General features: G+C 41.7%; 2 protein-coding genes across 3 annotated transcripts; both read left to right on the top strand.

Annotated features, from left to right (window-relative positions):
• The first annotated feature begins 1,534 nt into the window (after positions 1 to 1,534).
• On the top strand, positions 1,535 to 12,455 carry LOC110510134 (sodium/hydrogen exchanger 6). Of its 2 annotated transcripts, none has more exons than XM_021591481.3 (16): positions 1,535 to 1,907; positions 2,170 to 2,369; positions 2,750 to 2,827; positions 2,939 to 3,015; positions 3,831 to 3,943; positions 4,856 to 4,961; positions 7,796 to 7,937; positions 8,189 to 8,294; positions 8,410 to 8,498; positions 8,642 to 8,755; positions 8,887 to 8,998; positions 9,118 to 9,271; positions 9,397 to 9,427; positions 9,609 to 9,694; positions 10,365 to 10,470; positions 10,547 to 12,455. In XM_021591481.3, the coding sequence occupies exons 1-16, from the start codon at positions 1,637 to 1,639 to the stop codon at positions 10,901 to 10,903; spliced, it is 2,142 nt and encodes a 713-aa protein (XP_021447156.1). In that variant the 5' UTR covers positions 1,535 to 1,636; the 3' UTR covers positions 10,904 to 12,455. The 2 variants fall into 2 exon arrangements, with proteins under 2 accessions (XP_021447156.1, XP_021447155.1); XM_021591480.3 differs by having other exon boundaries at positions 9,606 to 9,694.
• Positions 12,456 to 21,772: 9,317 nt separating this feature from the next.
• LOC110509380 (four and a half LIM domains protein 1-like) lies at positions 21,773 to 25,295 on the top strand. Its single transcript, XM_036968117.2, has 5 exons — positions 21,773 to 21,922; positions 22,051 to 22,225; positions 22,802 to 22,974; positions 24,799 to 24,973; positions 25,068 to 25,295. The coding sequence occupies exons 1-5, from the start codon at positions 21,773 to 21,775 to the stop codon at positions 25,220 to 25,222; spliced, it is 828 nt and encodes a 275-aa protein (XP_036824012.1). The 3' UTR covers positions 25,223 to 25,295.
• Positions 25,296 to 27,972: the final 2,677 nt, after the last annotated feature.

Below are 27,972 nucleotides of genomic sequence, written 5' to 3'. Positions count from 1 at the left end.
GTCAGTTAAGAACAAATTCTTATTTACAATGACGGCCTACACCGGCCAAACCCATATGACGCTGGGCCAACTGCATGCCACCCTATGGGACTCCCAATCACAGTCAGTTGTGATACAGCCTGGATTCAAACCAGGGTGTCTGTAGTGAGACCTCAAGCACCGAGATCAAATCAAATCATCAAATCAAATCAAATGTATTTATATAGCCCTTCGTACATCAGCTGATATCTCAAAGTGCTGTACAGAAACCCAAACTGCTGTTGTGCCGTAGACCGCTGCGCTACTCAGGAGCCCCTGCCATCAAGGCAAAGGGTGGCTACTTTGAAGAATTTAAATTATAAAATATATTTTGATTTGTTTAACACTTTTTTAGTTACTACATGATTCCACATGTGTTATTTCATAGTTTTGATGTATTTCTTCACTATTATTCTACAATGTAGGAAATAGTAAAAATAAATAAAAACCCTTGAATGAGTAGGTGTGTCCAAACATTTGACTGGTACTGTATATTTTTTATTTTTTTATTTTTAAAGGGGTGGATCAGCTAAATATTGCGGAAAGAAGATACAGTATGTTCCATCAATGTAATTGTCTGCATCATTTCCAATCCCCCATATATTTTTGGGGTAAATATATTTATCCATACACACATGCATACATATACACATATATACATACACATACCTATATAGACATACATACTTTTTTAAAGAATATACCTTTATTATTATTTCCCGCAAACCCTACCACCGATCCCCCAATTGGAGTAAACGAATAAACATTTAGACTTTTACCTTCAATTATACATCTTAATACACATTTTACATTCACAGTCTATTTTACAATAGTTATTTTTTGTTTGTTTTTAGTCCTTCCTCTATTTCTGATGTCCATCCAGTTTGATTTCTATTTGTAACTATGCTATTTCACAAAAGTTCTGAACATATATACATTTTACAGACCCCGTATGTTCTACATGTTTTATCTTGCCATTAGACCCTTCAGCTCCATTCAACCTCTCCCATCTATCTCACAACATCATCCATTTTTAATTTCTATTTGCCATATATTTTTCAACTGTGCTGTGATGCTTCACAAAAACGACTTGAGCCTTTCTATTCTCATAGCTTCTACAGATTGTAAATTAAAAATAAACATTTTTGCTAAAATAATTATTATATTATTGATTGATTGACAATGGCTTTTCAAATCACCCAGTATTGCTGTCTGCAGCGTTAGTTCTAGGCAAATGTTGCAATTCTTCAGCCATTCCTGGACCTGTGACCAAAAACGAGCTACATGTGGACAATACCAAAATAAATGATCTAATGACTCTGCCTCCTCACAGAATCTGCAGAGCTGGGAAGATACTGTATATATTTTTAATTATTTTCATAAATTCCTTTTTGCATATGCTTATAGGCACCATAAAAATGGACTTTGATTAAAATTGAATATCTTTTAAATGAGTTGTTCACATTGTAATGTTTTGAAATGTGGGCATTTATTTTGAAGGTTTCATCATTACCATACGACAGTGACGTCATATTTTTTTTCTGCTGTCCGACTACTAGTCCAGCCAGCTAGCTACCAACTCAGCTATCTGGTGTCTGATAGTCATCACTGTCTAATCATGGGACTAAAACCAAATTCTGCTCTAAAGGCGTCGAAGACATTGTTTGTTTTACCTTCTCTGTTTACATTTCTTTTAGTGGGTAGTCAAGGCGAGAATACTGCTATGGACAATGTTGCTACTGAGAGGAGGGCTGAGGAAAGCCATAGACAAGACAGTGCCAACCTTCTTATTTTCATAATGCTCTTAACTCTCACTATTTTAACCATTTGGCTGTTTAAACACCGTCGCTTCAGGTTTCTACACGAAACAGGACTGGCAATGATCTATGGTGAGGACCTTCGTGAACTCTGTAGCTAGCTAGCTAACGTTAGCTATATAATGCAGAATGACAACACTGAGTGAGCTACATCCTACAGTTCATGCCACATCGTTGCAAGATGGCAATGAAATAGCATGCCTTGGCTTACATGCATAATGCCCATATTAACGTGTACTTGCTATTTCTTGATAAGATGTATTTGACACCCCTTTTCATCTGTATGTCTGCCTGACCTGTATCTGACTGGCCTCTATCGCTGTCCACTCCTCAGGTCTGCTGGTGGGGGTGATCCTTCGTTTTGGGGTTCATGTGCCACGAAATATGAACAATGTGACTATGAACTGCAGTGTGAATGCCAGCCCAGCAACTCTTCTGGTCAACGTCAGCGGGCGCTTTTATGAGTACACACTGAAGGGTGAAGTCAGCACCGTCAAGGGGCATGACGTGCAGGATGATGAGATGCTCAGGAAGGTACAGTACTCTTTCACTCACTGTCAATTTACACACACATTACCAGCAGACTGGATGGTCCTAGACCTAGATGGTAGTCTACTCTGAAATGGTCTCCTTTCACTGTCTCCCAATCATGACCACTGATGGCTGAAAATACTTGATAGCCATCATATTGCTTTTTCCCATTTCCATTTTTCCAGATCAGTGGTGTAATGAATGAGGAGTAGGAAAGGGAGCTATTTAATAGTTGTGTGACAAAGTCTACAATCATTAACACGGGCTGGATGTTGTCTGATAAGCTTTGAGCTGCCTGCAGAGGAGTGATTCGGCATAGATTGTGTTTAGATTGTTACAGTATGGGTTGATTAGTTTTCTAACTTTTCATTATTTTCTGCAAGGTGACCTTTGACCCTGAAGTATTTTTCAACATTTTGCTGCCTCCAATCATCTTCCATGCTGGCTACAGCTTGAAGCGGGTAAGATAATTCATGGCTTGAAGACTGTGTGCCGGCACCATAGAAAAGTCTTCTGTGTACTTAACTGGAATACTATTTTGTTGTCTCCCCTACACCTTCATTGTGTTTCAGCGACACTTCTTCAGGAATCTGGGGTCCATCCTTGCCTATGCTTTCATGGGGACAGTCATATCATCTTTTGTCATTGGGTGAGCCCATTTCTTTAAAACGATCAAAATGGTGTGAGCATGTGCTCACTCTGTGTGCAATAATAGTGTTTTAACATGGTTTTTGAATGACTACCTCATCTCTGTACCCCACACATACAATTATCTGTAAGTTCCCTCAGTTAAGCAGTGAATTTCAAACACGGATTCAACCACAAAGACCAGGGATGTTTTCAATGCCGCGCAAAGAAGGGCACGTATTGGTAGATGGGTAAAAAAGAAAAAAAGCAGACATTGAATATTCCTATGAGCATGGTGTAGTTATTAATTACACTTTGGATGGTGTATCAATACACCCAGTCACTACAATGATACAGGTGTCCTTTCTAACTCCGTTGCCACTGCTAAGTAAATATAGGGGAAACCCAGGTTATTTTGGAGTGGTTTCAGCTTTGTGTTATAGTACAGTGGTTCCCAACCTTTTTTGGTTACTGAATTTTGCTCTGACTAGAATACCCCTGAAGTACCCTCTCGTGCATTTTGGGAACCTCTGTTGTAGCAGACGGAAGTAGACACACATTTGTGGGTGATTTGCCATCAACTAAAAGATTCAAACCTGTTGAAATGATGAACTAATAACGGTCTTGGGTGAAACATTATGGAGTCTTAAAGGAGGCCTGGTAAACTTTGATAAATAATTCATTTCTTAATTATGCTTTTAGATACACATTTCAAATATATGTAGACAATCCTTTCTACAAAGGACCTTTCTATGGATTACATTTGGCGAAATTCCCCCTAATTGTGGTCTTGTTTTGTTCTGTTTACGTAATTAATCACTCTCTTTTCTCTTACAGGCTGGTTATGTATGGCTGTGTGACATTAATGAAGGCGGTTGGGCAGTTGGGAGGGGACTTTTTCTTTACTGACTGCCTCTTTTTTGGTGCCATTGTCTCAGCCACAGACCCAGGTAATCATCCCCACCCTGACTAGCATAGCCTATACCAGGGCTATTCAACTCTTACCCTACGAGGTCTGGAGCCTGATGGTTTTCTGTTCTACCGAATAAATAATTATGCCCACCTGGTGTCCCAGGTCTAAATCAGTGCCTGGTTTTAAAGACATCCGCATGCTTCCCATCCAAATCAGTTCGGAACAGTTTGTGCGTATATTGTGATGACATTTTGTGAAGTTTTTGGTCTTCGACAAGGGTTTTTCCAGCTGTTCGTGCGCACAACATTTTTTCTTGAGGCAAGCCGAAGTTTGTAGCCGAAGTTGGTAGCCGAAGTCTATGCCCCTTCGTTTGTGATTGGTCAACAGTAGGAATTATTCAAGTGTTTGTTGTCATTTAATGAGAGACTCATTTTCATGCACATTTTTTCACTTGAGAATTACTGCACCAGACATCTCAGTTAAATGTAAAATTGCGCGACTACGATCTCCTCGGCACAAACGTCAAAATTAATGACAGCTTTCTTGAGTTATTTTAGATTAATTCTGACTCTTGAGGAAGTGTATACTGGCTACGGCATCTCAAGAAGGACAAACGGTACTAATGCCACTTTTTCAAATTTTTCAAGCGAATGTCTTTTTAAAGTGGTATGCGAGCACATGTTCGGCTTTCCGAATCGAAGCATGCTGAATCCTTTAGAGGGGAACAATGGGAAAAAAAGCAGTTGAACTGTCATTGAGGTCTAGAGTTGAGTTTGAGGGGCCTATTCTGTACACAGTGCTACAATATGCTTTAGCTGTAAACTCCATTGAACAGTCTTATTAACTACTTTAGCATTTGTGTTAGCGATTTTAAGCGTTCTGATTAGCCTACATTGCAATCATATGGAGTATGAGTATGTATGTGACGTTCCTGCTGTTGCTCCCACAGTGACAGTACTTGCCATATTCAACGAGCTGAAGGTGGATGTGGACCTGTACGCCCTGATGTTTGGAGAGAGTGTACTCAACGACGCTGTGGCCATAGTTCTATCTTCGTAAGTCTCTGTCCTTTTCAACATCACATTGCGCACCTCTCCTCATCTTCTTGTCTATGTTGTCCAATCCTGTCACTTTCATTGGTGTTTAGAGATGTGTTGACTTTGTGCAGACACTAACCGCACCCCCTCACATTTTACTGGCCACCTGTATACAGAGTTCTTCTGCATTACGAAAAGCAGAGCAGGCAGGCCCGGCATGGCCATGGAGAGACCACAGCATTGGTAGAGGAACAGGGGATCCCCCCTAGGTGGGCTATGGTTATAGTCTGCCTCACCCAGCTTTACTATACCACACCCCCCCTGCTACTTTAGGTTACTGTAGGCTCAGCAAATTACCAGCTAATGAAAACAGGTCCTTGAGTAAGGCCTAAGTGGTTACAACAACGGACTGTTCTTATGTTGTGACCCCTACTGAAGACCTGCTCAGCACCGCAGATGGCATTGTTTTTGGTACCTTGTGTACTTATTGATAGTAAATACCAGGTTTAAAAGTGGGCGTTGTGGAAAACATCATTCCTCTTGAAAGGGAGTATGTGCTGGTGATTTGCTGTTCAGGTAGAACGGGTATAGCCTACTTGTTGGTTGATGACCTTCTTTCAGTGTGTGTAATTCTCTGTTAAGTTTCTCTATATTGCTCTTGTTTGCTGTGCAGGTTATTCGCTGTTGTGGTCATTAAGAGTGTGTGGAACCCAACTGCAGTCCCTGTAGGGTTTACAATCAGCATCTTTCTTAATTAGCATCTAGATTAGCAATTTAATTAGCCTATGCCAAGTCAGACCTTTTAATCAATCTGTTCTCACACCATTCAATGATCAAAAGACCTGTGTGGAGTGGAGTTGGGTTCCTATAGGTTGGGATTTGTTTGACAAATGATAATTTCCCCCTCAGTTTTGGAAGGAGAGGCTCTTATAACTGTGTTGTAGGCATAGCTGCTAGCTATGTAGACATGGTAAGCACCTCCCCAGACTTTTGTGCTGTAAATACAAAAGTTGTGGGTCGTTCCACAAAATGAGTCCCTTTTGGGTAGTGTGACTTGGTTGAGACAAAATAAACATTTTAGTAAGTGCCAAATAAAGTAACAGGGTTGATGATTTCATCTTCCATTGTCCATAAATCCCCTTGTTACAGGGGAATGGAAGCTTGTGTGCTACAGGAGAGAGCAATTACATTGCTAAAAAAATGTCTTACCTGACTACGGTATCTATGGGTAACACTGACTACGGTATCTATGGGTAACACTGTTGACGTGTTATGCTCGACTCACTCAGTTTTTCACGACAAAACACTAGAAAATGTCCAAAAAGATTATAACCAGCTCACCTGCTTTTACACTATGATTTGACTATTGTTTCACCACATCAAAACGAGAGTTCTATTTCAAATAATCGCTGAGTCACTCAGTATGGGTAACGCCTTCATTGGGCGTGATCATTAAGGAACTCCTATCACACAACGCCTGTCATAGACAGACTGGAGCGACAGCCAATAGGGGGGACCCCGCACCTTTTAAGGCGGTGTCGCTCCCTCATCTCACTTCAGTTCTTCCTTATGAGGTCGTAATACTTCTTTATACTCTCCTTAGCATCGACTTTGGACTACTGCTTTCCTGCTAAACTGTTCATAGGCGAACCCGTGAGGATTCACTGCTGAGCGTAGGAATTCAGCTACTTTTTTGGGGGGGATCATTCCCTTTCTTTGCTCTGTTCCAGAGGCTCTCTGCTTCTACAGGACAAGGGAACATCTTTTTCCACTATACAGGTGTATTTGGCTGCCATCTCTGCCTGCCGTATGAAGGGCGCACGTCGCCTACGCCCAGTACCCAAACAGCTAGTCCCACCCTGGGAACTTTCTGCTGTACTTTAGGTACTTTTACAGTCACCGTTGGGAGCCTCTGTAAAGCGAGGACATTTCCTTAGTCATTACATCCACAAAGTGGGTGAGTGAGCCGCACGCTCTGTCAGTTTCACCACTCGTGCCTGTACCTTGCCCTGGGATTATCCAAGGTTACTTCAACCTAAACCCTTTTTTGTGCCTACCACTGTTTTTCCCCATGAAGGAACAGTGATTCCCCATGAAGGAACAGTGATTCCCCATGAAGGAACAGTGATTCCCCATGAAGGAACAGTGATTCCCCATGAAGGAACAGTGATTCCCCATGAAGGAACAGTGATTCCCCATGAAGGAACAGTGATTCCCCATGAAGGAACAGTGATTCCCCATGAAGGAACAGTGATTCCCCATGAAGGAACAGTGATTCCCCATGAAGGAACAGTGATTCCCCATGAAGGAACAGTGATTCCACTGCTTGTGTCTTGCGCTTGTTTTGCGCTTCTACATGAACAGGAAGAGAGACCAGCTTATCACATTAAATAAATAATTTCATGAAATTACTTTGTCAAAGCAACAAAATAACTAGGGCTTTACGATGATGGTGGAAACTTGGAGAAATGTTTGGGTTAAGTGGGCTAAAATCTTCCTAGAAGTCAGAGGAGGCACAGAGAGACATATCAAAATGCAGAATTTTGGCACTTTAGCAAGTCTTTATTCAGATTTATTGGAAATTCCATATATTAAAGGGCACTTCATTTAATATAAAATGCAGACTTCAATATTGGTGCACAATTTCTACTTAAAATATAAAAGGGACACAAAAGGGACTTATTTTGTGGAATGACCCATGTACAGATGTTGCAGAGATACTGTATCTTACTGATGTCTTCACATTTTCTCTTTCATTTTCCCTTTTGCATTGTAAACATGTGCGTTGTTAGTAGTAGAGCCTCCTAACGCTTACACCTGTCTTTGGCTCCATGTGTCTGCACTGGTTACAGCTCCATAGGTGCCTATCAGCCAGCCGGGGACAACAGCCACACATTCGACGCAACAGCCATGATCAAATCTTTTGGTGTGTTCCTTGGGGTCTTCAGTGGATCCCTTGCCCTTGGTGTGGCCACCGGAGTCATGACTGCACTGATATCCTTTTGTGTGCCAGAGGATGGCATTAATTCAAAAGAAAAGAGTGTGAATTTTATAGACAAAAATAATTGAAAGTCTGCTAATCTGCTTTATCTAAGGCAATTTGCTGTTTTTTAAAGGCATTACAGCTTCTATTCTCCAGGAGTAACGCATTTGCTGTGTTATCGTATTATCTCATCCTTGAATGTTGCGATGTTTCTGTGATGGATTGAAGTTCTCGATCTGTTCCTTGACCTGTCGCTCGTCACGTCACCAAGTTCACTAAGCTGCGTGATTTCCCCCTGCTGGAGACGGCCCTCTTCTTCCTCATGTCCTGGAGCACTTTCCTGCTGGCCGAGGCCTGTGAAATGACTGGTAACTAATGCAGTGTTTACATACACACGTACACACACACACGTACACACACGGTTTCAAGCTTGCATAGGTGAGTCCCCATCACATGCTGATCTGTGTGGACTTTCTCGTGCAGGTGTGGTGGCCGTGTTGTTCTGTGGGATGACCCAGGCTCACTACACGTTCAACAACCTTTCCCCTGACTCTCAGGACAGGACCAAACAGGTACGGGAACACATACCGGTCTAGTTGCTTTAAACCATGTTGTAGGTTTTTGTTAGACAATGCCTGGCCTAAAATTTGAATATACATTTACACTATTAAATTGTTTATTTTGGTTGATATTGTTTTTGTCTCTCGTCCCAAAGCTATTTGAGCTCCTGAACTTTCTGGCGGAGAATTTCATATTTTCCTATATGGGCCTGACACTGTTCTCCTTCCAGTCCCATGTGTTCAACCCCTTGTTCATCATTGGAGCATTTGTATCCTAAAAAACAGAGAGAGAGAGAGAGGCAAAAAAATAAATAATTATACAGCCAATGTAATATCTTTAATTATAACTGTAGTTTTTCCCATCCAGAAGCCACTTTCCTTAACTGCTGTCCCCTACCAGATTGCAGTATTCCTTGGCAGGGCAGCCAACATCTACCCCCTCTCTTTCTTGCTCAATTTGGGCCGTAAAAACAAAATTGGATCTAACTTCCAACATGTTATGATGTTTGCAGGTAGGAGCCTGTCTGTAGTTGTCCTGTTCTAGAAGGACTTGGATGATTGATGTCTGTAGATCATGTTTGCGGTGTAGTTTTCTCTCATTTCACTGTCTTCTCTGATATCTGTTGATCAGGCCTGCGGGGGGCTATGACCTTTGCCCTCTCCATCCGGGACACGGCCACATACGCCCGGCAGATGATGTTCTCCACCACCCTCCTGATCGTCTTCTTCACTGTGTGGGTGTGTGGAGGCGGCACCACCCCAATGCTCTCCTTCATGAGTATACGGTGAGTCTCACCTAGATGTCCCAACTTTCACCACTAGTTTGATCATTATGCCTCGATTAGATAGATGGATGTATACCTCTACTGTATGTTCTTCTTACACATTCTCATCCTTGTTTTTGTGCTAGTGTGGGAGTGGACTCGGACCAAGACAGCTCAGTAAGTAACCAACGATCTGATTGTCCATGATTCTGAGATTTGCTTCTAAAGGACAGCAGAAGTCTGTTTTCAGGGTAGCGTTGTGTGGACAAAAGAATAGGAATAGTGCACAATTGGAGATTGTGGTTGTACCGTTATGGTATTACAAAAGTCACATGCTCACTTTTATGTCTTTGAGCAGGTGACTGTTTCGGATGGAACGCAACATAGGAACACCAAACACGAGAGCGCCTGGCCTTTCAGAATATGGTACAATTTTGACAATACGTATCCTTTATCTGCTACATGTCACACCCGAAGCCTTTAGAATGTGGCTGTGAGGCATTAGATGAAGCCATGACAATCCAGTCTTCAACTTGAACCAACCATTGAGGAAACACTGTTCAGTGGTGATTATCTGCGGTATATTGGCCATATACCACACCCCTTCGGGCCTTGTTGCTTAATTATACACTAGAGGCCACTCTTTGAATTTCCTTTGAAAAGTGAAGGCAAGTCAGTTCATGTGATACACATTCCTCAATGAAAATATGACAAGGCACTAAATGGCTTTTATAGAGGTTATTCCTTCATTAATGGAGATTGGGTTCAGACTACTATAAATAAGCAATAAGGCCCGAGAGGGTGTGGTATATGGCCAATATACCACTGCTAAGGGCTGTTCTAATGCACGATGCAACACGGAGTGCCTTAATACAGCCCTTAGCCGTGGTATATTGGCCATAATATCACAAACCCCCGAGGTGCCTTATTCCTATTACAAACTAGTTACCAACGTAATTAGAACAGTAAAAATACATTTTTTGTTATACCTGTGATATACGGTCTGATATACCACGTCTGTCAGCCAATCAGCATTCAGGGCTCAAACCACCCAGTTTGTAACAGCGTTTAGAGTCCCCTGAGGATTAGATCCCTTGACTGCAGCCTTCTCCAGCTACCTGAAACCCCTGTTGACTCACAGCGGCCCACCCCTCACTGCCACCCTGCCTGCCTGCTGTGGCCCCTTGGCTCGCTGTCTCACCAGCACTCAGGCATATGAGGTGAGTACACGCACGCACGCACGCACGCACGCACGTATGTATGTACGTAGTGGTTCATGTTTCCTTCTCTCTCTAGAATGAAGGGCACCAGCACAATGATGATTCTGACGAACTGGTCCTGAACGACGGCAATGCAACCATGTATGGTGATGTCACAGTGAGCACCGACGCATCGGGCACCCTCACCACCAACCATAAACACCTGTCTGCCTCCACCATGGGCATAACCTCGGAGGAGGCCCTGGACCAGGAGCTGGCGTTTGGGGAGCATGAACTGGTCATCAGGGGAACACGTCTGGTCCTGCCCATGGACGACCCCCCTGAACCCACTGTGACCCTGCCACCTCCCCCCACCTCCCCCCCGCCTTTCTCAGATCCCTTCTCTGATCCCTTTTCAGATCCTTTCTCCGATCCCAGACGCAACAGACTCTAGAGGCCAAGGGCTCTCCTTTTCTGTCTAGCCATCCCTTGGTCTTGAACAACCCCTGCTTTGAAAAGCAAAATTGGTTGTGTTATGTGGTGGTCTTTACCCATGCCTGCCTCTTTCTCCTCTGCCCATTCATGTATTTGTATATTTTAAAAAGTACATCCTATATTTATTTATGTATTTATTTACTCTGTATTTATATGTCGAGGTCTTCATTGTTGCCCTTACCCCACAGGGAGTTGTCGGGGGTTTCAAGAGCCATGCTTCCTTTCTTTTTCAAAACATGGAAACATAAATATGAATTTCAGTGGTGATTTTTATGTCATGGGAGTAGTTTAGAGTGTACTTTAGTTGCTAGTAAGTTGTGAATAATAAGTTTCACTCAGTTCTCCTACCTGACTGCTACTGGCTGATGTGAGGGTCATTATTTAAGTCAGAGGCATCTGTATTGGGGGCTCCAGGATGCTGAACTGTTTTTAACAAGTGCCTAATTATATATATATTTTTCAATTTATGCAGATTTGTACATATTCATTAATAATTTACAGTAAATCATTTGGATTATTCTAACTTGGAACCCAGCTCAGTGTTATACCAAGACCCTACGGAATACAATGCAATATTGTACTATGAACCTTTTTCCCTACATTGTAATATTCATTAGTTGTAGTTGATTGATATACATTTGCAAATGAAGCCTGGTGGAAATGATTAAGATATGTCATTACTTTAAATGAAATATTGACATTTTCATAAGCAGATTTCTAAGTCTGGAGATTCCTGTCACCTCCACTCTTGCTCTGTGAACGACAAGGCCCTTAACTATAAGCAGATGCCTTGATACTGAATCTAACGACCTGAGCAGAAAGCTGTGGCGAAGGGTTTGGTACAATACTGTACAGAGCTGCTTTCTATGGACTCAGTCCAGTCCAGGCTGAATGTGTGTATGGGCTCTAAAGACAGCTAGCTGGAACTGTCACTCTCTGAGCTCCTGCTATGCAGGATTAGTTTTTGTTTTCAAAGAATTATACCTGCCGAACCCTTTCTTTCTCAGTCAGGTGGGCAGCAACTATGAACAGATTTTTGCGCTTTATTACATATAATTTGTTTGCATTGTGATCTTTATTTAGATTGAAAGACCTGACTAGAATTCAACCCTACCACCGACAGTAGCTAGAGTAACCACATGTTATGCAGGCGATGGTTCATATAGTCTAAACTCTAACTGGAACTAATCTAGTCTGTAAATGGGATTGTAGTTCAGCTCAGATATTTATCATAGTAACTTAAAGCTCAGTTGTTAAAGTAGCAGAAAATTCAACCTGAAAAGGTGAGGCAGCCTTTACTTGTTTCCAACAGTATTTGGATATATGATATTGATGTAGCTATATTTTGTGAATAGTTTGTTTTTGTTAATGAAATGTGAATTCTACAAAATACAGTTAATTTGGATGTGGGGAGAGACAAACTTATGAAAAGTCTCAATGTACAGTAGCCTAAATACTAAATATGTGAATCTAATGTGAATGAAAATAAATTATTCTATTCGGCTACAAAATTATTTTGGATGTTGTTTTTTTTTCCTGTTTCAAGAACCAAATCCATGTAACTTTTGTATTTATTTACAAGTATGTTATATGTGTAACGTGTAGTATTTCAAAAACACTTCCTTTCAGTACACAACGTATAAAGAGTAGTGGTAGACACATTTTAAATGGACTGATCAATCAATATTTCACCCCAATAAGTGGTTAATCGTTAATTCAACCTTTTCCTGAAGACTTGGCTAATAATATTCTGTGTGGAAATACAATACAGTTGGGTTGATTGGAAGGCAGTCGTATCCTGTCCTGATTTTTTTTTTTTTTCCTGATATCCTGACTCCGGATGAGCGGTTTGCTTTTGTAGAGTACATTTACTGTAATAGGCTATATCCTGTTCAGAAGAAAAGTGGCGATTGTGCAGATCAGGGAGTGCGTGTCCCACAACTTTCTTTGAACTTGGTTTGAACTTTGAAGTTGCATGGACAGATCCGAATCTTGTGTCAGAATGAATTAATACAAGGACATTAGATACAATTTGTATAGCTATTGGTGCGGTATGTTTATCGAGTATCCTAAATTGTAAACACGAATGTACAGTAAAGTCATTCATTATAATACAGTTGAAATCGGAAGTTTCCATACACCTTAGCCAAATACATTTAAACTCAGTTTTTCACAATTCCTGACATTTAATCAGAGTAATAATTCCCTGTCTTAGGTCAGTTAGGATCACCACTTTATTTTAAGAATGTGAAATGTCAGAATAATAGTAGAGAGAAGGATTTATTTCAGCTTTTATTTCTTTCATCACATTCCCAGTGGGTCAGAAGTTTGCATACACTCAATTAGTATTTGGTAGCATTGCCTTTAAATTGTTTAACTTGGGTGAAAAAGTTTCCGGTAGCCTTCCACAAGCTTCCCACAATAAGTTGGGTGAATTTTGGCCCATTCCTCCTGACAGAGCTGGTGTAACTGAGTCAGGTTTGTAGGCCTCCTTGCTCGCACACGCTTTTTCAGTTCTGCACACACATTTTCTATAGGATTGAGGTCAGGGCTTTGTGATGGCCACTCTAATACCTTAACTTTGTTATCCTTAAGCCATTTTGCCACAGATTTGGAAGTATGCTTGGGGTCATTGTCCATTTGGAAAACTCATTTGCGACCAAGCTTTAACTTCCTGACTGATGTCTTGAGATGGTGCTTCAATATATCCACATAATTTCCCCTCCTCGTGATGCCATCTATTTTGTGAAGTGCACCTGTCCCTCCTGCAGCAAAGCACCCCCACAACATGATGCTGCCACCCCGTGCTTCATGGTTGGGGTGGTGTTCTTTAGCTTGCAACTCTCCCCCTTTATGGCCAAACAGTTCTATTTTTGTTTTAATCAGACCAGAGGACATTTCTCCAAAAAGTATGATCTTTGTCCCTATGTGCAGTTGCCAACCGTAGCTTTTTTATGGCGGTTTTGGAGCAGTGGCTTCTTCCATGCTGAGCAGCCTTTCAGGTTATGTCGATATAGAACTTGTTTTACTGTGGATATAGATACTTTTATACCTGTTTCCTCCAGCATCTTCACAAGGTCCTTTGCTGTTGTTCTGGGATTGATATAGTAGATGTCCTAACCGACTATCCAAAACTATAGTTTGTTAATTAACAAGAAATTTGTGGAGTGGTTGAAAAATGAGTTTTAATGACTCCAACCTAGGTGTATGTAAACTTCCCACTTCAACCTTACATGGCAAAATTGACTGATATCAGGCTGTTGCTGATTTGCACCTTCGACTTCTGCATTTCATGTCTGTTTTTATTTTAGAATCAGCACCAGGCTACATACCCCCCCATTTTAACAAGCCTATTATTAATAGTTTCCAGTTTGCCCATGAATTGGGTGCAGGATTCCATAGCCTATCTACTGTACTCTGGCGACTTCAGTTCACTTAAAACCAGTGTTCAGAAAAGGCCTATGCCTACTTTAATAGATGTCATCTTTTTGTAAACACCTAATTATATTTAATTTGAAACAATTATAGACTTAAATAGTGTAAGCCTATATGCAATAATGTGTTGAGTTGGCTGGGGCGTTGGCTGAAGTATCAAAAAGTTAATAAATTGAGTCTCACTAAGACATATTGCCTGTTTTGGCCTCTTGGGTACTTTCAACCTTTTTACAAGTTACTGTGAAAGTTACCATAACTTATGACACAGATGCCATACAGAGCCCGTTTTAAAAGGCCCATATTGGTTTGTGTCAGTCAGCTGCTGATAGATAAAAAAATAAATGACTGATTATTGTATGGGACAAAATACAGACGTTTTTGAGAAAGATCATTTAAAAAATACAACTATGTTAAGTAAATATATGTATTGGTTCTCTTAATAAGAACAATCCAAATGCCATGAATTTAATGTTATTTGTTTTTTTTCATTAGACTTTTGCGATAAAGAAAAATGTGGTTCCCCTGCTGAAAAAGTTAGGGTGAGGTAAAGCACCAAGCCCCTTTTCATGGCCAGAAAGATAACGACTGCTCCAGCTCTGTTTACCTTGGCTGTAGCCCTCCACTACCACCCGACTGGGCTGCAGATGCTGGCAGAGATACAAGACTGTGCCACTCTATTTCCCAATAACCCTTCTTCTTTTCACGGAGATCAGATACATTCAGATAACAAGGTTTGTTTTCCTCTGATATCGCCAGAGTCATGGTTAAGAGAATAGCATTGAGCCCAGAGCAGGATGGCTGTCCTATGAATGGTGACCATTGTTCGGTGAGTAGCTCAACTTACCTCTGAGGGCCAAACCTCAGAGATAAAACAATGAAATACAAGTAATTTCAATGTTCTCTCTGGTTGTGGCTTAGCATAGATACCAGTTACCCTTTTAGGAAATGAAAGCAACATATGAGGAAGGGAAAATGCGGCTAACAGAGGGTAAGAGAGAGAGAGATCGAGAGAGAGAAAGCGTGTGAGAGAGATCGAGAGAGAGAAAGTGTGTGAGAGAGAGCGTGCGAGAGAGAGAGAGCGAGTGAGAGAGAGAGAGATCGTGCGAGAGAGAGTTGCGATGGTAGATTAGAAGAAAAACACAAATGAAGTGAATAGAAAAGACAGAGGGGGTGTGGCCTTATATATAATAAACTCTGGATGAGATAAATGAGATTTTGGAAACGTTCTGTGGTCCCGGCCCCTAATGTTTTGTTTGCTCATGTGCATAATGTTTGAGTCTTTCACAGGTTGCTACAGGAGATAAGGAGATGTTGGGAAACAAAGGTAGAAAGAACATGTAACATGAATGATCTCCAATTTGGTTTGTGCATTCAGGAAGTAGTAAAGTGTGTGTGTGTGTGTGTGTGTGTGTGTGTGTGTGTGTGTGTGTGTGTGTGTGTGTGTGTGTGTGTGTGTGTGTGTGTGTGTGTGTGTGTGTGTGTGTGTGTGTGTGTGTGTGTGCGCGCGCGCCAGTACAGTGAAAAGAGCCATGCTATTTTTGTCTGAGGCAGTGGCAGACAATTCCTTGGTTCTGATGGCTTTATACTGCACTTACAACAACAAGCTCTTGGAAATAATGTACATTTTTCAGACACCAAGGGTCCTCCTATTGTAAGTGTTTGTATACAGTATATGGATTTTGTCATATTGAAATATTTTTCTCATAGCAACAATGGAATAACCATACACATTGTAATGGGTAATAGTCTAGCTGGTGTCTAGTGGATCCTCAGTACCTCTTCCACTTCACAGAGGAGGTCCAAAGGGAGGAAACAGTCCGCTCACTGGGTCTGTCAAAGAGCTGGCAACAGTCCAGATCTCGCCACACTTATAACAGGCATTCCTTCACGAATACACCCCACTGCACAAACACAGACTGTTCCCACACCCTCACTCCAAGTACATGCATAAGAACAGCTGGATGTATTAAGGGATGTATTTATGTCGGCTACAATCAGTCTCGGTTGTTTGGGTTGTCATATGGGTTTTATTTATTTTTCTTTAATCCTAACCCTACAATCTAATATTTATTTATATTTAATCCTAACCCTACAATCTAATATTTATGTTATTTAATCCTAACTCTACAATCTAATATTTATGTTATTTAATCCTAACCCTACAATCTAATATTTATGTTATTTAATCCTAACCCTACAATCTAATATTTATGTTATTTAATCCTAACTCTACAATCTAATATTTATGTTATTTAATCCTAACCCTACAATCTAATATTTATGTTATTTAATCCTAACTCTACAATCTAATATTCATGTTCTTTAATCCTAACCCTACAATCTAATATTTATGTTATTTAATCCTAACCCTACAATCTAATATTCATGTTCTTTAATCCTAACTCTACAATCTAATATTTATGTTATTTAATCCTAACCCTACAATCTAATTTTTATGTTATTTAATCCTAACCCTATAATCTAATTTGTATGTTCTTTAATCCTAACCCTACAATCTAATATTCATGTTATTTAATCCTAACTACAATCTAATATTTATGTTATTTAATCCTAACCCTACAATCTAATTTTTATGTTCTTTAATCCTAACTCTACAATCTAATATGTATGTTCTTTAATCCTAACTCTACAATCTAATATTTATGTTATTTAATCCTAACTCTACAATCTAATATTTATGTTATTTAATCCTAACTCTACAATCTAATATTTATGTTATTTAATCCTAACCCTACAATCTAATATTTATGTTCTTTAATCCTAACTCTACAATCTAATATTTATTGTTCTTTAATCCTAACTCTACAATCTAATATTTATTTTTCTTTAATCCTAACCCTACAATCTAAGATGTATGTTCTTTAATCTTAACCCTACAATCTAAGATTTATTTTCCATCTATTTGTGATCTACAGCAGTGGTTCCCAAACTTTTTATAGTCCCGTACCACTTCAAACATTCAACCTCCAGCTGCGTACCCCTCTAGCACCAGGGTCAGCGCACTCTCAAATGTTGTTTTTTGCCATCATTGTAAGCCTGCCACACACACACTATAAGATACATTTATTAAACATAAGAATGAGTGTGAGTTTTTGTCACAATCCGTGGGAAGTGACAAAGAGCTCTTATAGGACCAGAGCGCAAATAATAATATAATAATAATCATTAACTTTGCTCTTTATTTAACCATCTTAAATATAAAACCTTATTTGTTCATCGAAAATTGTGAATAACTCAACACAGGTTAATGAGAAGGATGTGCTTGAAAGGATGCACATAACTCTGCAGTGTTGGGTTGTATTGGAGAGAGTCTCAGTCTTAAATCATTTTCCACAAACAGTCTGTGCCTGTATTTAGTTTTCATGCTAGTGAGGGCCGACAATCCACTCTCACATAGGTACCTGGTTGCAAAGGGCATCAGTGTCTTAACAGCGCCATTTGCCAAGGCAGGATACTCTGAGCGCAACCCAATCCAGAAATCTGTCAGTGGCTTCTGACTAAATTAAATTTTCACAGAACCGCTTGTTGCAATTTCGATGAGGCTCTCTTGTTCAGATATCAGTAAGTGGACTGGAGGCAGGGCATGAAAGGGATAACCAATCCAGTTGTTTGTGTCATCCGTTTTGGGAAAGTCTCTGCATAATTGCGCACCCAACTCACTCAGGTGCTTCGCTATATCCCATTTGACATTTTCCGTAAGTTTGAGTTCATTTGCACACAAAAAATCATACAATGATGGAAATACCTGTGTGATGTCCTTGATAATGCAGACAGAGAAGAGCTCCAACTTCTTAATCTTAGCCTCAATTTTGTCCCGCACATTGAATATAGTTGCGGAGAGTCCCTGTAATCCTAGATTCAGATCATTCAGGCGAGAAAAAACATCACCCAGATAGGCCGGTCGTGTGAGAAACTTGTCATCATGCAAGCGATCAGACAAGTGAAAATTATGGTCAGTGAAGAAAACTTTAAGCTTGTCTCTCAATTTAAAAAAATGTGTCAATACTTTGCCCCTTGATTACCAGGGCACCTATGTATGTTGTAAACGCGTTACATGATCGCTGCCCATATCATTGCATAATGCAGAAAATACACGAGAGTTCAGGGGCCTTGCTTTTACAAAGTTAACCATTTTCACTGTAGTGTCCAAAATGTTTTTCAAACTGCCAGGCATTCCCTTGGCAGCAAGAGCCTCTCAGTTGATGCTGCAGTGTACCCAAGTGGCATCGGAAGCAACTGCTTGCACGCTCGTTACCACTCCACTATGTCTCCCTGTCATGGCTTTTGCGCCATCAGTACAGATAACAACATGAGCAGCAGCTACGTTTGACTACATACAAACCACTAGTGAAATTCCCTCGTGAGAGTAACTGTTAATGTGATTGAATGTTAATTATTTGACTAGGCTACCTGTATTTGACATTGTGTTGTTATTTCGCTGAACACTAGATGGTTTAATTTGATTTTTGGCAGTGAAACGAGGCTACTCAGGCGAGAAAAAAACCTCACCCAAATGTATAGCCCTGTTAGAAAATATAAATGGAATGTTTGAAAATGTGAAGATAATTTTTTTTTTTTATCTATATTTTTACATATACTTGTAAACATATTTTTAAAATGTGAATCACATTTTTAACGGCATTGTGCGTACCACCCCATACCTGAACTATGGTGTCGGGGAGCATGGGGATTGACTACAGACTTTTTTATGTCCTCTCAACCCTCAGTCACAAACTATTCTACATTTTACAACACCACTGCCTGTCATATCAGCTCATATAAGCTCCATGAATGGAGGAACATGCCCAGTACACCTTTTGTTTGGCTGTGATTACACATCTAAGCAACCGTGCTCCATACCAGTCCAATGTTCTTCCTTGTTAACCCTCCTGCTGTGTTTCGGTCGAATTGGACAGATTTACAAGTTTCTCTCTGGAAAATGTAGTTCATTTAATCTGATTGTCATAAGGTTCCATGACTTTGTCCACACAGGGCATCTGAACACACAAAATACATTTAGATGATTTTTATAAAATTTAGGGTGTTTTATTTAACTTTTGTGCACTTGTGGTGTTCCCGGTCAAAAAAGGCCGGTCATTAGAAATGAATGGGTGAGACTACGATTAGTGTATAAAATTGAGTTCAGGCACATGCCCATTCATCAGATGGACACACTTCCTCTCCCAGACCCCCACATGCATGTGTGTTTGAGCACACACACACCTCACTCCCCTTCTTGGCTTCCATGGCAACCCCCACAGGAACCTTTCCCCAATAGAATCTTTCCCCCACGGGAACCACACCTGTTGGCATTCTCACAAATAATCGCAGCTCTGGTATATAAAGCTTTTTTGAGGCCTTGCTCACAATAAATTCTGTGGCAGCACTATGACCAAACAATATACTGTATGTGAGGCTCTTGATCATATCTTTGATCATGACACTGGTGAGGAGGAGAGAGTCCTTGTTAAACTTTGACACAAAGTAGTCTGTGATAAATAGCACAATATGTTTCATCTGAGTATTTGTCATAGTCAACATAATCCATACATTATGCTTTTTTTAAAACTCAAAAACGAGTTGTATGAGCTTAGGTCAATGAGGCCTACAGGCCACAAATAGCAAATAGAAGTTCAAAACTTGTAATTTTCACAATAATTTAAGTTGATAAAAAGATCTTACACAACATTAGGTGATAATACATGTATTATTATGGATTTATAATCAGCTATAATGGGGCGGTCATTTTGGACCGGGAACACAGAAGGAATTAACATGAAATGAACACAACAGGAAAGTTAAAAGCTATGGAACAAATAGCATTTTATCAACACCTCAGTAAATACTACAGCATGTTTTCCCTGGTAACTCACAATGTGTTCTTAACCTGTTTATGCCCAGACACAGATTGTGATTGAATAGTGTTCAGTCTCTCTTTGATCACAGTTCCTTTTCATCCCCTCATATCGTTAGAGCTACAGGACTAGAACTAGCTAGAACCCGAGTCATATACATTGAGTATACAAAACATTAGGAACACCCGCTCTTTCCATGACATACACTGACCAGGTGAACCCAGGTGAAAGCTATGATCCCTTATTGATTTCACTTGTTAAATCCACTTCAAATCAGTGTAGATGAAGGGGAGGAGACAGGTTAAAGGAGGATTTTTAAGCCTTGAGACAATTGAGACGGATTGTGTATGTGTGCCATTCAGAGGGGGAATGGGCAAGACAAAATATTTAAGTGCCTTTGAACGGGTATGGTAGCAGGTGCCAGGGGCACCGGCTTGAGTGTGTCAAGAATTGCAAGAACTGCAACTCTGCTGGGTTTTTAGGCTCAACAGTTTCCCCTGTGTATCAAGAATGGTCCACCACCCAAAGGACATCCAGCCAATTTGACACAACTGTGGAAAGCATTGGCGTCAACATGGGTCAGCATCCCTGTGGAACAGAAATTCGACACTTTGTAGAGTCCATGCCTGACCAATTGAGGCTGTTCTGAGGGCAAATGGGGTGCAACTCAATATTAGGACAGTGTTCCTATTGTTTTGTACACAGTGTATATATATAGAGAGTTGGGTCAATTCGGTTTCTATCTGAACGTTCTGAGAGCGTCACTTTCTCCTCCATAGCCGTTGCTAAGTGATCGATGACACTTCCCCATTGTGCTGTTTATTTCTAATAGTTTTCAAAACCTATGAAGATGTCCAGTGAAAAGCAACACAGTACCGACTTGGATACACATTATCCTGAATGCTAATCAATAAAAACGTCTGTTAAATTCGCTGCTCTGTTTTGCGTGTTTACAGTGGGTCGTTTCATAGTGAACTGTCGGAAGCGCTCTAGTATTGTTACATCACCAAAATGTTTTTAGAATAAAGGCGCTAACATGGCAGCTGTTCTAAAACATGGCCAAACTCTGGATATAGTGTATGTGGCTTTGGCTAGAAATTGATTTTGTAAATATGATTTAACCTTTATTTAACTAGGCAAATCAGTTAAGAACAAATTCTTATTTATAATGACGGCCTTCACCGGTAAAACCCGGGTGACACTCGGCCAATTGTGCGCTGCCATATGGGACACCCAATCACAGCCGGATGTGATGCAGCCTAGAATTACACTGCCCCTCTGTGGCAATGAGAAGTAATGCAAGTGTTCTCTAAACACATACAGTACACCACCACTTCCAATAGCTTTCAATTGTATTGTTGTACTCTGCAGGACATAAAGTTTAGACCTACACCATTATATTCAGACAATGGTTCCTGAAAAATACCACTTGTTATAAACAGAGCAGCAGCTCAATATATATATATATATGCACACCTGTGCGTTTTTCAGGTGTTTGCTGCCCTGCTGCTGCTGTCATGACTGACAGTATGAACTGCAAATACTGCCGGGAAGACCTAAGTGGGAAGAAGTACGTTAAACAGGAGGAGAAGCCTGTCTGTGTCCGATGCTGTGACCGGTTCTGTGCCAACACCTGCACTGAGTACCGCCACGTATTGGACTCCAAGGTGTGTGTTTTCATGACTGACTGTCGAGATGTGTTTATGAGTGCACACTGTCTACCAAGCATCTGAGGAAGAAAACTGTTACTCTCCTTCCTTCCTTCCTTCCTTCCTTCCTTCCTTCCTTCCTTTAGGAGCTGCAACATAAGGGCCCCTATTGGCACACAGACTGCTTTCGCTGCTACAAGTGCTACAAGTTGCTAGCCAAGGAGTCTTTCAGTGCTAAGGAGGACGGCATCATATGTGGGAAGTGTAGCTCCCGAGAGGATGCCCCTCGTTGTCACATCTGCTACAAATCCATTCTAGCCGGTAGGGGGCACTATGGGCTAAGACTCACTGTCACTGATATGAGTTAACATGATATTTATACCCACTGTACGCTTCATTTTATAGACACTCTCCATTATGTGAACTTAGATGTAATTAGTAAACACTTTCTTAATAAATTACAGTTAAGTTCCATTAAAGGGGCAATCTACTGTTCAAACAATAACAAAGAGGCACTCTGCCACTGTGTTGGTAAATAGCTGATGGATAGAGCTGGAGAAATGTAACCACTTTAAAATTAGACATAACTTAGGATGGATGGATTGACCATCCATAAAATTGATGTTTTGAGGGTATACAGTGTTTGATTACAATTATGTTTACAACCAATTGAGTAAAACAAGCTTATATTTTGGGTTCTTAAGGGGAATGACTGAGGCATGAGGCATTTATAAGTTCTATTCTTCAAGAATCAATGGATATACATAATCAATTTAAACTTCAAGAATCAATGGATATACATAATCAATTTAAAAGTCCCAAAATGGACGTACTAATAGCAGATTGCCCCTTTAAACCTTCATTGAGACTAATGTGAATATTTTTCTTTTACTAAAGGCTCTGAGAATGTGGAATATAAAGGCGACGTGTGGCACGAGGACTGCTTCACCTGTTTCCACTGTAAAAACAACAACATCCGCTCTCAAAGCTTCCTGACCAAAGGCACGGACATCAACTGTAACCTTTGCCATGAGAAGAAGTTTGCCAGGATCTGTGTCAGCAATAATCAGGTTACGTAAAGGTTAGACTTTTTTCAACAGGATCAAAATCCTTTGATATAATTGATGGATGTCCATTTTAAATAAGCCAATTGGACCAAAGTGGTTGGTTAGAAATCAGTTGTTCTGCCCTATAAATAACATCCTGTTTACGGTATGCAAGTGATGCGTTGTTTCTCAGAAAGTAGCCTTGTAGTTTTTGAACTTTTTTAGACTTTTTGAATATTATTCAATGGGCAAAAACGTAGCGCAATGGTCTTCAGCGCAGAAACGTCATAAAAGTAATCTGGCAGAAGTACATTAATCTACAAACACAAATGTAATTTTATGTACACTACCGTTCAAAAGTTTGGGGTCCTTGTTTAAAGATAAGCAATTTTCCCCCCCTTAAAATAACATCAAATTGATCAGAAATACATTGTAGACGTTAATGTTGTAAAGGTGTCACGAGGGACTAGGTGGGTGAAGGAATCAGGCGCAGAGAGTTCCAGTTGTGAAAAGTGCTCTTTAATACGGCACACAAAAATGATAAGCCCAACAACACAGGGCGCGCACAACAAAGTGACTACTCAAAAACACAAGGTGCCAAGTTCCGAAAATATACCCACCTCTACCTAAACCGCACACACGTAACATAAAGACAATCCCGCACAAAACAAGGGCGAGTACACGTACTTAAAATAGGGAAGCTCATTATGCCGTACAACAGAACACAGGTGAAACTAATAAGAAAAAACAAACAGACAAACGAAAAAGGGATCGGTGGCGGGTAGTAGGACGGTGACGACGACCACCGAGCACCGCCCGAACAGGCAGGGGAGCCAACTTCGGCGGAAGTCGTGACAAAAGGACTATTGTAGCTGGAAATGGCTGATTTTTTTATTGAATATCTACATAGGCGTTCAGAGGCCCACTATCAGCAACCATCACTCCTGTGTTTCAATGGCACGTTGTGTCCAAGTTTATAATTTTAAAAGGCTAATTGATCATTAGAAAACCCTTTTGCAATTACAGTTGGAGTCGGAAGTTTACATAAACATAGGTTGGAGTCATTAAAACTCATTTTTCAACCACTTCACAACTTTCTTGTTAACAAACTATAGTTTTGGCAAGTCAGTTAGGACATCTACTTTGTGCATGACACAAGTAATTTTTCCAACAATTGTTTGCAGACAGATTATTTCACTTATAACTCACTGTATCACAATTCCAGTGGGTCAGACGTTTACATATACTAAGTCGACTGTGCCTTTAAACAGCTTGGAAATCCCAGAAAATGATGTCATGGCTTTAGAAGCTTCTGATAGGCTAATTGACATCATTGAGTCAATTGGAGTTGCATCTGTGGATGTATTTCAAGGCCTACCTTCAGACTCAGTGCCTCTGCTTGACATCATAGAAAATCAAAAGAAAAAAAATTGTAGGGAGCAATTTCCCATCCTTGGGAGCAATTTCCAAACGCCTGAAGGTACCACATTAATCTGTACAAACAATAGTACAGAAGTATAAACACCATGGGACCACGCAGTCGTCATACCGCTCAGGAAGGAGATGGGTTTTGTCTCCAAGAGATGAACGTACTTTGGTGCGAAAAGTGCAAATCAATCAAAGAACAAAGAGCAAAGGACCTTGTGAAGATGCTGGAGAAAACATTTCTGGGAGTTTTTATTTCAGTTCATGAAACATGGGACCAACACTTTACACGTTGCGTTTATATTTTTGTTTAGTGTAAATAAAAGTTCAAATCCAGGCATATCAAATGGTTGCGCAAAACACACTGCCCTAATGAGGATTCCCCTCTAAATTTGACTTGACTCTCTCCTGCCCCCTATCTAGGCCCTCACCACAGGGGGCCTAGATAGGGGGCACTCGGAATGTTTTGTCTGCTGCTCCTGTCAAAAGCCACTGGCTGGGACCCGCTTTACCTCCCATGAGGAGAAGGCTTTCTGTGTGGACTGCTACAAGACTACTGTAGCCAAGAAAGGCAGCGGCTGCCAGAACCCCATTACAGGTCAAAACAAACACACACGCACACACACACACATTCCACTATTGAACGATTGTACACATTTGTAATTGTTTGTTGTTTATTCTCTGTCCTTCAGGTTTCGTCAAAGCCACCAATGTGGTGAATTACGAGGGCAGCTCCTGGCATGAGTACTACTTCAACTGCAAGAAGTGTTCCCTGAGCGTGGCTAACAAGTGCATTGTGGCCAACTCAAGGGATATCTTCTGCTCAGAATGTGCCAAGAAGCTCTGAGGTGAACTTGGAACAGAAACAGTGTGTCACGCCCTGACCTTAGTTATCTTTGTTTTCTTTATTATTTTGGTTAGGTCAGGGTGTGACGAGGGTGGTTTGTGTAGTTTTTGTATTGTCTAGGGCTTGTTGTATATCTAGGTGTTTATATGACTATGGTTTCCTAGATTGGTTCCCAATCAGAGGCAGCTGTTTATCGTTGACTCTGATTGGGGACCATATTTAGGTAGCCATATTCCTTGGGTATTTCGTGGGTTATTGTCTATGTGTAGTTGCCTGTCAGCACTCGTGTCTTATAGCGTCACGTTCGTTTTGTTAGTTTGTTTAGTGTTTGTCGTGTAAATAAAGAAGAATGTATTCATATCACGCTGCGCCCTGGTCTTCTCGTTATGACGAACGTGACAAAATAACCCACCAAACCAGGACCAAGCAGCGTGAAAAGGAGGAACAGCGCTTAATGAGGAGATGGACCTGGGAGGAGATATTGGATGGAGCAGGACCCTGGACACAGCCGGGGGAGTATCGCTGTCCTAAGGAGGGGTTAGAGGCAGCGAAAGCGGAACGGCGATATTACGAGGTGCGTGTCCTGAGGTGTGTGTCCCCAGCCCGGTACCACCAGTGCCGGCACCATGCACCAGGCCTACAGTGCACCTCAGCAGTCCAGAGCGTCCGGTGACAGTACCCAGTCCAGAGCGACCGGCGACAGTACCCAGTCCAGAGCGACCGGCGACAGTACCCAGTCCAGAGCGACCGGCGACAGTACCCAGTCCAGAGCGTGTACCCAGTCCAGAGCGTGTACCCAGTCCAGAGCGTGTACCCAGTCCAGAGCGTGTACCCAGTCCAGAGCGTGTACCCAGTCCAGAGCGTGTACCCAGTCCAGAGCGTGTACCCAGTCCAGAGCGTGTACCCAGTCCAGAGCGTGTACCCAGTCCAGAGCGTGTACCCAGTCCAAAGCGTCTGAGACAGTACCCAGTCCAGAGCGTGTACCGACAGTACCCAGTCCAGAGCGTCTGGCGACAGTACCCAGTCCAGAGCGTCTGGCGACAGTACCCAGTCCAGAGCGTCTGGCGACAGTACCCAGTCCAGAGCGTCTGGCGACAGTACCCAGTCCAGAGCGTCTGGCGACAGTACCCAGTCCAGAGCGTCTGGCGACAGTACCCAGTCCAGAGCGTCTGGCGACAGTACCCAGTCCAGAGCGTCTGGCGACAGTACCCAGTCCAGAGCGTCTGGCGACAGTACCCAGTCCAGAGCGTCTGGCGACAGTACCCAGTCCAGAGCGTCTGGCGACAGTACCCAGTCCAGAGCGTCTGGCGACAGTACCCAGTCCAGAGCGTCTGGCGACAGTACCCAGTCCAGAGCGTCTGGCGACAGTACCCAGTCCAGAGCGTCTGGCGACAGTACCCAGTCCAGAGCGTCTGGCGACAGTACCCAGTCCAGAGCGTCTGGCGACAGTACCCAGTCCAGAGCGTCTGGCGACAGTACCCAGTCCAGAGCGTCTGGCGACAGTACCCAGTCCAGAGCGTCTGGCGACAGTACCCAGTCCAGAGCGTCTGGCGACAGTACCCAGTCCAGAGCGTCTGGCGACAGTACCCAGTCCAGAGCGTCCGGCGACAGTACCCAGTCCGGTACCTCCGGCGACGGGCCACAGTCCGGTACCTCCGGCGACGGGCCACAGTCCGGTACCTCCGGCGACGGGCCCCAGTCCGGTACCTCCGGCGACGGGCCCCAGTCCGGGACCTCCGGCGACGGGCCCCAGCCCGGGCCCTACAGGACTCAGTGTAAAGAAGGGGGGCGGTGTCCAGAACCAGAGCCGCCACGAGGTTAGATGCCCACCCAGACCCTCCCATATAGGTTTAGGTTTGCGGCCGGGAGTCCGCACCTTTGGGGGGGAGATACTGTCACGCCCTCACCTTAGTTATCTTTGTTTTCTTTATTATTTTGGTTGGGTCAGGGTGTGACGAGGGTGGTTTGTGTAATTTTTGTGATGTCTAGGGGGTTTTGTATGTCTAGGGGTTTATATGTCTATGGTTGCCTAGATTGGTTCCCAATCAGAGGCAGCTGTTTATCGTTGTCTTGTTTTGTTAGTTTGTTTAGTGTTCTTTGTGTAAATAAAGAATAATGTATTCTTATCTCGCTGCGCCTTGGTCTCCTCGTTTTGACGAACGTGGCACAGTGGGCCTACTATGCCAGTGTGTCAGGTAACGCTGAAAGTAATTGTTTTACATTTAATTTTACAGCGATAGTGTGGGATACAAATATCTGGGTTAGAATCAGTTGATTCAGTGGGGTAGTCAAGTATCTTTGTTAAGATTGGTAATATTCAATAGGAGACATTTCAACCCTGGGGTACATCATAACTGTAACTGTCCATTCAAAGGTCTTAAAGGGGAAGACAATGTCCCATAGCGATTACTTATAATAGCTATTGTGAACGGTATGGCATTTGTGTGGGTTTGTTATCAGGAATAAAATAACATATTATTTCCACAAAACATTGCGGAGGTCTCTGCTTTTCTTGTCATCATGATAGTTGTAATTAAATTGCATTGTCATATATTGGGCTCAGTATGTACTATTTTATTTTCATAAACATGAGATTCAGATGCTCATCAGCACCATGGACAGCTGCCTAATCAATCCAGTAACAGACATTTCACTTTACAGTGTGGTTGACATCAAAACTAAGAGTTTGAAAATGTAACAAACATGCATTAATTTCAAGGTTGGAAAGAGCAGTAATCTGGGAAGAGATC

The sequence above is a fragment of the Oncorhynchus mykiss genome, chromosome 29 (assembly GCF_057628025.1).
Source record: "Oncorhynchus mykiss isolate SJ-2025 chromosome 29, ASM5762802v1, whole genome shotgun sequence".
Taxonomy (NCBI): Eukaryota; Metazoa; Chordata; class Actinopteri; order Salmoniformes; family Salmonidae; genus Oncorhynchus; species Oncorhynchus mykiss.
This window is presented reverse-complemented; position numbering and strand designations above follow the sequence as displayed.

What these genes read in the sequence shown, in the direction of transcription:
- LOC110509380 (XM_036968117.2), top strand. Translation starts at nt 21,773, where the DNA reads ATGACTGACAGTATGAACTGCAAATACTGCCGGGAAGACCTAAGTGGG. An exon ending in GCCACGTATTGGACTCCAAG is followed by an intron (nt 21,923 to 22,050) that starts GTGTGTGTTTTC and finishes TCCTTCCTTTAG; the next exon opens with GAGCTGCAACATAAGGGCCC. An exon ending in CTGCCAGAACCCCATTACAG is followed by an intron (nt 24,974 to 25,067) that starts GTCAAAACAAAC and finishes TCTGTCCTTCAG; the next exon opens with GTTTCGTCAAAGCCACCAAT.
- LOC110510134 (XM_021591480.3), top strand. Translation starts at nt 1,637, where the DNA reads ATGGGACTAAAACCAAATTCTGCTCTAAAGGCGTCGAAGACATTGTTT. An exon ending in ATATCATCTTTTGTCATTGG is followed by an intron (nt 3,016 to 3,830) that starts GTGAGCCCATTT and finishes TTTCTCTTACAG; the next exon opens with GCTGGTTATGTATGGCTGTG. An exon ending in CCGGAGTCATGACTGCACTG is followed by an intron (nt 7,938 to 8,188) that starts ATATCCTTTTGT and finishes GTCGCTCGTCAC; the next exon opens with GTCACCAAGTTCACTAAGCT.